The sequence below is a fragment of the Rissa tridactyla genome, chromosome 3, assembly GCF_028500815.1.
Source record: "Rissa tridactyla isolate bRisTri1 chromosome 3, bRisTri1.patW.cur.20221130, whole genome shotgun sequence".
NCBI lineage: Eukaryota > Metazoa > Chordata > Aves > Charadriiformes > Laridae > Rissa > Rissa tridactyla.
The window spans coordinates 60597762-60608104 of record NC_071468.1 but is presented as its reverse complement, the minus strand read 5'-3'; the positions used below and the strand labels follow the sequence as shown (position 1 = coordinate 60608104).

At 44.6% G+C, this 10343-nt stretch overlaps 1 protein-coding gene across 1 annotated transcript; it reads left to right on the top strand.

The window, feature by feature from the left end:
* The first annotated feature begins 1534 nt into the window (after nt 1–1534).
* On the top strand, nt 1535–9909 carry ZC2HC1B (zinc finger C2HC-type containing 1B). Its single transcript, XM_054194924.1, is given in 8 exon segments — nt 1535–1625; nt 1906–2060; nt 4181–4245; nt 4247–4298; nt 5287–5425; nt 7455–7579; nt 8286–8418; nt 9265–9909. Coding segments are annotated over 8 exon segments (843 nt in total). The 3' UTR covers nt 9348–9909.
* The last annotated feature ends 434 nt before the right edge of the window (nt 9910–10343 follow it).

The window sequence follows — 10343 nt, the reverse complement described above, 5'->3', positions numbered from 1 at the left end:
CCGGAAAGGAACACAGTAACCAACTCATCAGTAGACTGGCTTGACTACTACTAAATTCAAAGCATCTCAAATATTCCTTAAGTAATTTTGTGACTACTAGATGGAGACGAGCTAGCAGAAGGACTGATGAGGTCTTTTAATGTACAGAAAGAAACAATTCAAAGTACTTCTTTTTATTGGAAAAAGGCTTTTGTAATATATTTTAATTGATAAAGTAACATGGCTTTGGAGAAGGGAATAAACAGGCAATTAGGTCTACGAGTCTCTTGATCACTGCTCAGAAAACCGAAGTGTCAACACAGTTTTCATATCTAGATTAAGCCTTAATTTTCTAAAATCGTTAGAGTCTGTGTTAACCAAGTAAGTAGAAATCGTCTGTAAGCTTAGAACAAGTTTCAGGGTTGTCATTTAGCTGATATCTGTACTAGTTTTCATATGTTTTACAGGCTTAAACAGGGTCTGCCTGTGTCATAATTGTTAATTATGTAATTGCTGATGCATGGTAACATGAATTGTGAGCTTTTGAGTCATGAAGACTAATGACGGAGTACTCTTCACTCCTGACAACAATACAGAAGTGGGAATTTGAGAAACCATTCCATTGAGATGAGTCAGATACCAGGAAAGGAGTTAAACGGGACAAGTCAGTAACAGAAGCTGTTCAGTGGTTTGGATGGAATGTGATTTTGTGGTTTAGTGGAAAGGAAAATCTTTTACTAAAGCCAATGCACGTGTTCTTTACTAGCACTTAACTCATCTGCTGTTGTACATGTCTAAAGTAACTAATCTTCTGTGGCACATTGTCCTTTTTTCCAGATTTCTCATTACTGATTCAGTGGTATTGTGCTTGTACCTACATTTCTTTTTTTAAAAAAACAAAACAAAAAAACCCTGTACCAGTCAAAACCTTGAGGGGATGAGAACAGAGTGAAAGAGAGGGGGAAGGCAGAGGAAGAGACGTGAAATGAAGAGTATAGTCCAGACTAAGCACAGACACACAGAAAGGTGTGGCGTGGGAGCAAAAGTGGAAAGACATTTAAACAGAGGCAATAGAATAAGAGTCAAAAAGGTTTTAGATAGGCTTTGTTCCTCTGCACTTGTAATGAATGGAGCGCTGTAGTAACCTTAACTCTGTGCCTTGGAGTATGGTATAATCTGAAGGAAAAGGTAGAAACGAAAGCAGTCGCACAGCTGCTGCTGCTCAGCCAGACAAGGATTTCTTTTGTTTCAGCAAGCGCAGGTAAGGAACGCTTAAATGAGAAGTCTTTCCCTCTGTAGGTTACAAGTCTCATGAAAAAGGCTCTTTGTTGTTGTTCAAGTTTTCCTAAAAGCTGTTTTTGTTAATACAAGTAATGTTGCTGCTCTGAAATGAGTGTATGTGACTGCCATTGGAGTCAGAAAGGCTTAAAACTACTTTCCATGTAACTTAAAAACCTATTTTTTTTTAAAAAAATTTACTGATTTACGACATCCACAAAGTAAGATCATCTTGGAATGCTGCTTAAGCATGTCATGGAAATGTTCTATCTTAAGAATGAAGATTGTGTCACACTTGAGAGTGCCACCTGCCACCCTGAGCCGTTACTGGGCATCGCAAACTCCTGATGACTTCCAAAGGAAATGGAGTAAATCTGGGTGGGGATTGCCTGCTCTTGCTTTCCAGCCCAGCTCCCAGCATTTAGGCGGCGAAACACCTCAGTACGCTTCCATCATCTCCTCACCCAACCGTGATGCTGTTGTGAAAGGACATACCTGAGCAGTCATGTGGAAAACAAAAAAGCGCTCCACCGTAGTAAAGGAGCGCTTGTGCGTCGTAGGAACGAGATAAAAGAAGGCAGTTGTGCAAAGGGGAGCCCAGGCACGCGGCTGTAGCCGTCCCTTTCTGACAATGAAATAGTGTTTCAGCCAGGGCTGAGTCCCAGCGCCGACGCTGCTGTCGTCACCCTGTCCTGTACTGTGTAACCGAGACTCTTGCATGGTTTGAATTTTACACAGCTGCCCAAAGGCAAGATCTGGCTCCTTGTACAACCTGTGGAAGACATTTTGCGCCAGATGTTCTGGTAAAGCAAAACTTTTTTTTTTTACTTTTTTTTTTTTTTTTTAAATGGGAATATCTATGCGTTTAGCTGGAAGGGGTGGTGAGCGCTGGGGAAGGAGGAGGTGGCTGCTAGTAGAGAAATGGGTTGAACACATGTTTAAACGAGCAAATGATCCAGTGGCTGTTTTCATTACTGAATTTGATGAGAGAATTAACGAATGCCCACAGAAATATTGTGACTTAATCTGCAGTCTTGCACTATCTTAATTTACCTGCTTGTCCAAAAACAGATGTTTACTGTATATTGCATTTAAAATAACATATTATCTCTTGGTGAGACGTAAATTACTAACCTGAAGCTTCCTTTGTGTTCCAGGTTTCTAGGCAGAATGTGTTATTTCAGGCTTCCTGGGAAAAATAGACTAATAAACCATCTGATAAGTAGTCCCTTTGACAGCACAATGCAGGCACCAGGCTCTGTTCCAAAGCCTGCTGAAGTGAATGAAAAGATTCCCCCTGACCTCCCTGATCCCTGGATTACCAACTAAATGGGTGGCTGCACAGTTTGCCCGGCACAACCCAACCGCGGGGGCTTTTCTGCAGGGGGGGGGGGGCTCTGCACACACACACACACCCCCCCCGGCCCTTTGCATTACTGATCCTGCGGCGCTGTGGTAGATCAGATCAGCGCTGCAACGGAACTAAAAACTGATTCGGGGGAAAAAAAAAAAAAAGAAAAAAATAAGAAAAATGCACTGGAAGCTGAGTAACTACGAGCACCGAGATGAAAGTGGAACTACCCCATGTTAGTAGTCCCACGTTTGGTATCTCAGACCCGATACATGAAGAACGTGATGGTTTAATCCAGCAAAATCGTTTGAAAAGATGGCTATCTGTGTTTGCGGGGAGGCGGGAAGTTTCTTGTCGCTATGACTAGCGTGAGATACAAGTCCTGTAGTGCCTCTCTGTGCCCCGATGATGCAGGACTGGTGTGCTCTTTGGTGAGCAAGACAGCTACCTGCCGCCTTCTCGGTCCTGCAGAGGACTCCTCCTCTCGAGTTTCCTGTCAAAAATGTCTAGAAAGAGAAGATAAGGACCTGAAGCACATAAGTAGAAAAGTTCAAAGGGGAATGAGGATGTAGAAATGTGTGCTGTGGTAGGAGCTGCTTCTTGGCCCAGCCGAGCTGTAACCAAAATGCCTTGCTCAGGCTGCTGCTTAACTCAGAGTGGATGGCGTAGAGGCAAGAGAGTGGGTGGCATAGAGAAACCAATGAGAGGATCAAGAAGAATAACTGAGAACAGGAAGAGGGAAGTGAGCAAAGGAAGATAGGAATGGGCTCTTTAATTTACCAGCCGCAGGTGGGCTCAAATAGGTGTGATCCACAGCACAAGAGAGAGGAGGGAGCTCGGCCCTGGCTTTCACAGTGTTCCTTGCAAAGGGGGCTGGCCACCCTGAGGTCAATGCTGAAATCTGAGGCGCTTCTGAGCCTTAAAGCCCCTTTGTTGTGAGGCGTGGCTCTTCCACAAATTCGGCACTGGATATCTACCCGCCTAAAATTTCCCTGTGCTTTCAGCTGCGGGTGGAATCCCTGTTTTTCCTTGTGAGTTGTGGGGCTGGGTGTGCTGGTAAAGCAGCTGCTCCCTTTCAGCCCGGGGCTGCCACTGTTCCAGTGGTGCTGCTGTTTGTCAGGGGAGCCCCCGTCCGCAATACTTACCTAAACTCAAAGAGCTAATATTGTAAAAATCGGCCCCTGGAACAGGATCAGTCTGTTCTCCCCCTTAACCAAGAAAGAAAGAAAACCCAGGGCAGGGGTAGGGAAGGAGAAGTCCAGCGGGATTGTTCCTGTTCACAGACACAGTCTGTTCTTCTCTGCAAGTCGTTATTTGTGCGGGCTTCCAGCATGTCCCTGAGCAGAACAAACTGGAAATGGCTTCTATGTCTTATTTGTGTCGAACTGCAGCTGTACTTGGACAGCTTTTTAAAGTTCTGTTGAATTCCTTCAGGAGTTGAACTGACCCTGAAATAAATACTGCTTCAGCTCCCCGCTCCTGAATAGAAGTAATTTTAAAGCCTGGATAAGAAAGCATCATTAACAAAGCATGACTTCAACCCATAAATGACTGTGTTTCTTTGCATACCAGCTGAGACACGATCCAATATGCAAGAAGGTCTTCTACAAGAAGCGCAAGCCCTTCAGCTCTTTGAAACAGACTGCGGGGAACAGAAATCACCACTGTGAAGCAGCAGCCCCCGCAAAAGGCAATAGTTAAAATTGAAGCGTGGGTGTTACCTCCATATGAAGTCTTTCATTCAGTAATGCTGCTGTTTCCTTCGGGGACAAAGCCTGGATGTTGTGGATGAGTCTCACATATGTGCTTGACTGAGTGCCAAGTTCTTTCCTCCCCCTCCCTGTGCTGCTAGCGTTTGAGAATACTTCTCCGTTAAGAACCCAAACCAGTAGGTGTCATGACTGCTCTGGGCACACGAGCGTCTCTGCTCTTCTAGGAAATGTTCGTGTATGTATTTTAAAGACGACGCGAGTCTCTGTCAGCTTCCTCTTCGCTTAAATCTAAAAGAGCGTGATCCAAGATGGCTGGTGCATCAGTGCCCCAGGTCGAACCTGGGAGCTGTCAATAGCCCCCAGTCTATGGAGCTACGGAGATTCACTGCTATTGAACCCAAGGGTTTAAAAGTGCATTTAAACTGAACGTATTTACAGAGCTTGAGGGGAAGAGGCTTACGCTCTTACTGGAACAAGTTTTTTTCATGCACTGTTGGGGAGGAGGGGAATATGCATGGACCTGTGTGTGTATAATTTTACCCAGAGCTGCCAAATCACTACTGATTTGGTACCCATGCAGACTGCCATTGTAAAATGTCCTTTAAAATCAGTTGTAGAGAGAAACAGAAGCACACAAAGGTTCAAAGCAAGAAGAAGAATCTGACAAGTGTAGGAGAAGGGAAGGCGTTGGTCACAGTGTCTTTTCTATTCCCTCTTAAGCACCCTTTGGTCTGCCATGACCAGGGTGTATTGTTGGAGAGCATTTTTCTTTTATCCATCTTCTGGTGCTGTCAATAGACAGCAAAGGGCTAAACCAGCTTTCCTATGCCTTTCAAAGAAAGCACGCTGCTTTTGTTTGTAATGTTTTTCCTTTCCCTCAGAAAGGAAGAACCCTCAGTCTAAGATTTTTCTCTGTCCATTGCAAGGGGGAAATATAGTTTGTGTCTTCCTTTTTTTCCATTACAGAAACAGCCAGAGAAGAAATCTAACTGGAGGCAGCACCATGAGGATTTTATCAATACTGTTCAATCAGCCAAGCAGGTCACAAAAGCTCTGAAGGAGGGCCACCCTCTTCCGCCTCCTCCCCCACCAAGCATCAATCCAGGTTTGTGGTCTACTTTATCTTCTTAATGTTCTCGTACTGGTCATTGGTAAAGCAGCGACCTCTTATCGCCCACAGCTGGGCTTCAGTTTTGCACCCCCCCAGCACAACACAACGTGAACATTAATTACCTCCATACTCTCTAATTTTCAGCTGTATTTCTTGGCTTAAAGTGAGTAGGACTGCAATGTAGAGGTGGTGGGAAGGAACAGAAAACTAACTGTACCTTTTTAAAGGCAGGAAGTTTGGGGTCTGATATAGACAGCGCTTTGGGAGGAGGGTCAGGATGCCTGTGTTGTAGCACAGGCTGTACCAGTGCGTAACGGAGGGTGAAATACATCCCCTCACCATTCAGAGCAACTGTAGTGCATAGAGGGTTCCCCACTCCCATGTGGTGGCTTTCCACTGTCCCCTTCTCCTGTGTAGTTAGGGGAAGCCAGTTAGAACAAGGCTGGTCTGGTTTACTACTAATACCAGGTGTGGTCTCTGCAGAGAGCTCACTGTGTTGGAAGTTACGGATCCAAAAAAACGCACGTAGAGCCAGTATTTCTCACGATATGTGATTTATGAAACGTGGGAGCAATTTATGGAACATCTCAGTGCAGTCTCGCCTGCGTGAGGGAGGCGGAGGGAGGGGGAAAGGGGGGCTCTCTGGGCTCACTTCCAAAGCAGGAATTCATGACTGATAGCAAAACCAGCTGCCATGATTCCAGCCTTTCTCCTCCTCTAGATGACAGCAGTGTGGTATAAGCAGCGGGACACATCTTCCTTCCTTGATTGGGGTCAAGCTCCTCTCTGAATTTCCACTGCTGAATTCTTTAATGACTCTGTTATTTCTTGTCTGACTCCCAGAGCAGACCCCTCCCTTTCCTTCTCCCTCTTGGAGGAAACCAAGTTGTGCAAGAGCAGCGGTAGTTGTGGGGAAAGGAAACGGAGAACTGCTTTTTAGGAAAGACAAATTGCGGAGGGGCCTAGTGGGGATGTATATCCTGTACTACAGGCCTGGAGAGAAAGCACATGGATTGTGGGGAGGAGGGAGAGAGAGATTCCCCTTCCCTCTCTTCCTCCTCCAAATAGAGCCCAAAGCTCCCTATTTTCCCCTGAAGTGCCAGGTCGCCCTGCCAGCCCCCCAAAGCCGGGCATCTGTCCTCTCTCGTTCTCCGCTCCTGTCTTCAGAACCATTTTGCTCACACTGACGGTCTGGGGCTGGCCTTAGGTGGCTGCTTGGGCCACCTTTTCTGGGCTGTTACGGGGAGAAATGATTTGTAAAGATGCTATAGCTGTAATACTATGATAAGGACACTTGATCTGCTTTTGTAAAAGGCACTGGGCAGGGAGCAGGGGTCTGAGGACAGCAAGGGCAACGCAAGGGCTGAATGGGACTGTGTTGACCCCAAGCGCCAACCATTCATTGAAAAGAGTAGGACTGCACCAGTGATAAATGTAGCTGGGCAGCTTTTAGCAGAATCAGGACTATAACCCTGTGAAAAAGGACTCTAGGAAGCACTGCGGTGTGTTCTTCACAGCGCTGCTCCGCACCCAGAAACCTGGCTCTTGGATGCGCCTCACCTGCTGGGGCACAACTTCTTAAGGAAACAGATTTTGCAAAAACAGCTAACAATCTTAATGACCAATCTGCAAAAGTAGTCTTAAAATCATTGGCTTAGACTACTCAAGGAATTTCTAAATATCGCTTTTTCTGCAGATTTGTTAATTGTGAGGTTGGGGGTGGGAATAAGACAAAGATAATAAAATCTGCTTTTATTAATCCCCAGGGATTTATTTCTGAAAGCAATTACTGTTTGTTTGGGTAATACCGTAAGCATGTATTTTGGGATCCCGAGTGCTTTTTCTAGAGGAGGTTTTTGTAGTTCTCCAAAGTTTGTACTTCAGGAGCTTATGGGAACTCACTGTGGTCACCTGCTGATGGAGCCAGGTTTTGAACTACATCTTGAACGCCCCAGTAAAGCAGGGCAATTCTTCTCCCATAGTGTATAAACTGTGACACAAGTTGTTCCTTTCTCATGATCAGACTATATTCAGTGTCCACACTGCTCACTAAGATTTAATGAGGCTGCAGCACAGAGGCACATGAAGTTTTGTGAGGAACAAGCTGCCCACCGTGCCTTTGCTGCAAAGACCGCCAGACAGGCTTTGGTAAGCAAACACAGTCACGCTTGTCTTGTTGCAGAGGCAGATTTGCCAAACTGTAGTTTATGGTGAGTAAAGACCTATATTAATATAAAACTTAAGACTCCAGAGAAGTTGGTGAATTGTTAAGAGAAGGTACATGCTGAACATCAGCTAGGGAGGTCCCCAAAACTGGAGCCCTTTGTCTGATATAAAAAGGGACAGAATATGATTGTACGAAAAAGTTGGACAACAATTCCTTCAGACTCTTCTGCGCTTCCAGGGTAACAGCTGCAGGGAAGCAGAAACCTGGCAGCTTTTGCAATATGTAGAGAAAGCTCTTCCTGTTCATTAGGGCTCCCGGCTGTCTGCAGGTTTGCTCTTCCCTGCAAATGTATAGCTGATTTACTCCCTGGGCTCTAGACACAAGGCCAAAGGTCTAAGCCCCTTTAGGGAATCAGAAAAGTGGAGGTAGTTGGCAGTGTCTTGAAGTGAGCTCCTATTTTATTACAGAAAAAAAAAATAAATGTAAACAGTTCCCTTAGGAGAGTACTGATTTTTGTATTTCTTTTGGAAGATACTTGAAAATCTTATTACTCTCTTACCTATTTTGGGCAGGAAAAATGGCTTCCAGGTGGTGGTGGGGGTGCACCTTTTTCTTGTTCCTTCCTAGCACTGCTTCAACAGTGATTTGGAGAGTTGTCACCAGGTTCCATAACTTGCTAGATTTGAGTGTGGATTGCGCATCTTCTTTTACTATGGCAAGCAACCAGTGACTCAGAGAAAACCCCCAACCTTAACAACTGCTGTGTCATCCCTTCCGAAGCGAGTACAAGAAGGTGCCAATACAGTCAAACCTGGGCCAGGTAAGGAGTTCACTTCGCCATACTTATGTTTTTCTTATAACAAACTCTGATGTATTTGAGGTGGGGGGTGGCATTTTTAAAGCAGATCCTTGGCTTTGGAATCCAGTTTTCTGATAGAATAATAAAGTTTGATATTTTTTTACTTTTTTTTTTTTCTTTTTTTGCAAATCTGGGCCTTGACATGAAATCCTAAACTCATTTCCGTACAACACTAGTTAGAAATGAGAAGGGTCAAAAATTTCCAAGCGGATGTTGTTGGTATTGAATGGCTTTCCAAGTCATCATCCTGATCCGTTGTGCCGAGTGTATACACAGGGGTTTTCATGTGGGTTCTCAGGAGGGGCTTCTTAGTCCTTTCAAATAGAGGTCCTCAAACAGAAGTGTCTATATAGCCCTAAAATATGCAGTCTGGGTGTGAGGTTCCTTGTGTCCCATAAAAGACTCCATAACCTTTCATCTTTGATGTTAAGATTTATTCCATCTTCTTTATCTTTTCTTAAATCCGTTTAGATGACGCATCAAGCTTTGTGTGTTGTTCATTCCATATGACTTTCCCCCTGTTGGTTCAGCCTTCAAATTAACAGCACCACATGCCTAAAACAGTTCCCGCTAGGCAGCATACCATATGATATGTTTGCTAGCACCCATCGCTACTGGTAATCACGACCCGTACTCAGTCTATATTTAGAAGATGTTTTATAAAGTTATTTTAATGCTTATTTGTAGTATAACCTGTGAATGATAATACATACTGCTCTCGATCCCTACATTTCTGGGGTTTATGTTGAATCTATGTAGGTTATAATTTTTTATGGTCAATAATTTTTTAAAAATAATAATCTGCAGAGAACTCTCCAGGAATAGTGCAGAAAACCAGAAAAACTTCGGGTGTATCACCTGGAAAAAAATCTTCCAGAGAGTTTGGGTAAGAATTTTATTTTTTTTTTTAATATCAACAGAATAACATAAAAGAACCCCATTTGCTTTTGTGTATATACAATATCCAGTTGCAGTGCACTGCAAATTTTTGCAGAGCTCCTCGTGTCCCCAGTACAGGCTGCTGAGAAGATTCATTTTGGTGTTAAATGTTCTTTGATTTGGAGCAGCTCCGTCTCGAGTAGGCAGTGACTGCGTTCTGCCGTTAACAGGTGTCTTGAGAGGATTTGCTGCTCTCTAGCAGGTCTTGTGCTCTCATGATGTGCTTCCATTTTCTGAGTGAGGAAGATGCCAGCATCCATTTCCATAATCACTGTCAGGATGGCGGTGTGGAGGTTCTTCCTTCTCCTCAATATTTACTTTCACAGACCACGATGTTTGGTGCTTCTGCTCTTCAGATCGTGCAGTCAGTTGTTCCCTTCTCTGGCTACGCAGAGTCATGTCAGAGCAGCAAGGCCTTCCGGCCCCTGCTTAAGGTGGTTGTAGTGCTGCTGTACAAGGAGATGGCTCACATGATCAGCATCTTGCACCACTGTCAGATGCATACCACTGCAGAAAATGAGATCCTGGCAGGAAATGTGGCCAAGATGGATTCCCTGTAGCTGGCAAGATATTTTGAGCCTGGAGATGAGCTTGTAAGAGAGGTTGGAGTGTGGCATGACCAGTAACATGCACAAAACAATCTGTTGCAGACACTCACTGCAACATTCGAAGTCTTTGCAAGATCCTTCTATGTGGAGTTCTGCTGCCCTTGATTGCTACTGGTATGTGGCTAACCACCTTCAACTGTGGGCAAGTCTGCAATGGGCGAGGTGGCATTCAGTCCATGGTGCCATCATCAACTCTACCTCCTTGATTTTGCCAGCTACAGGAAAAAACTCTTGATGGTACCCAGTGATCTCATCTGGTGTCCTCCAATCCCTGGTTACTTGTGACTATGTCAACAGTGTAGTAACTCTTACGGTTGTCACGCAGGGTCTTGCAGACCA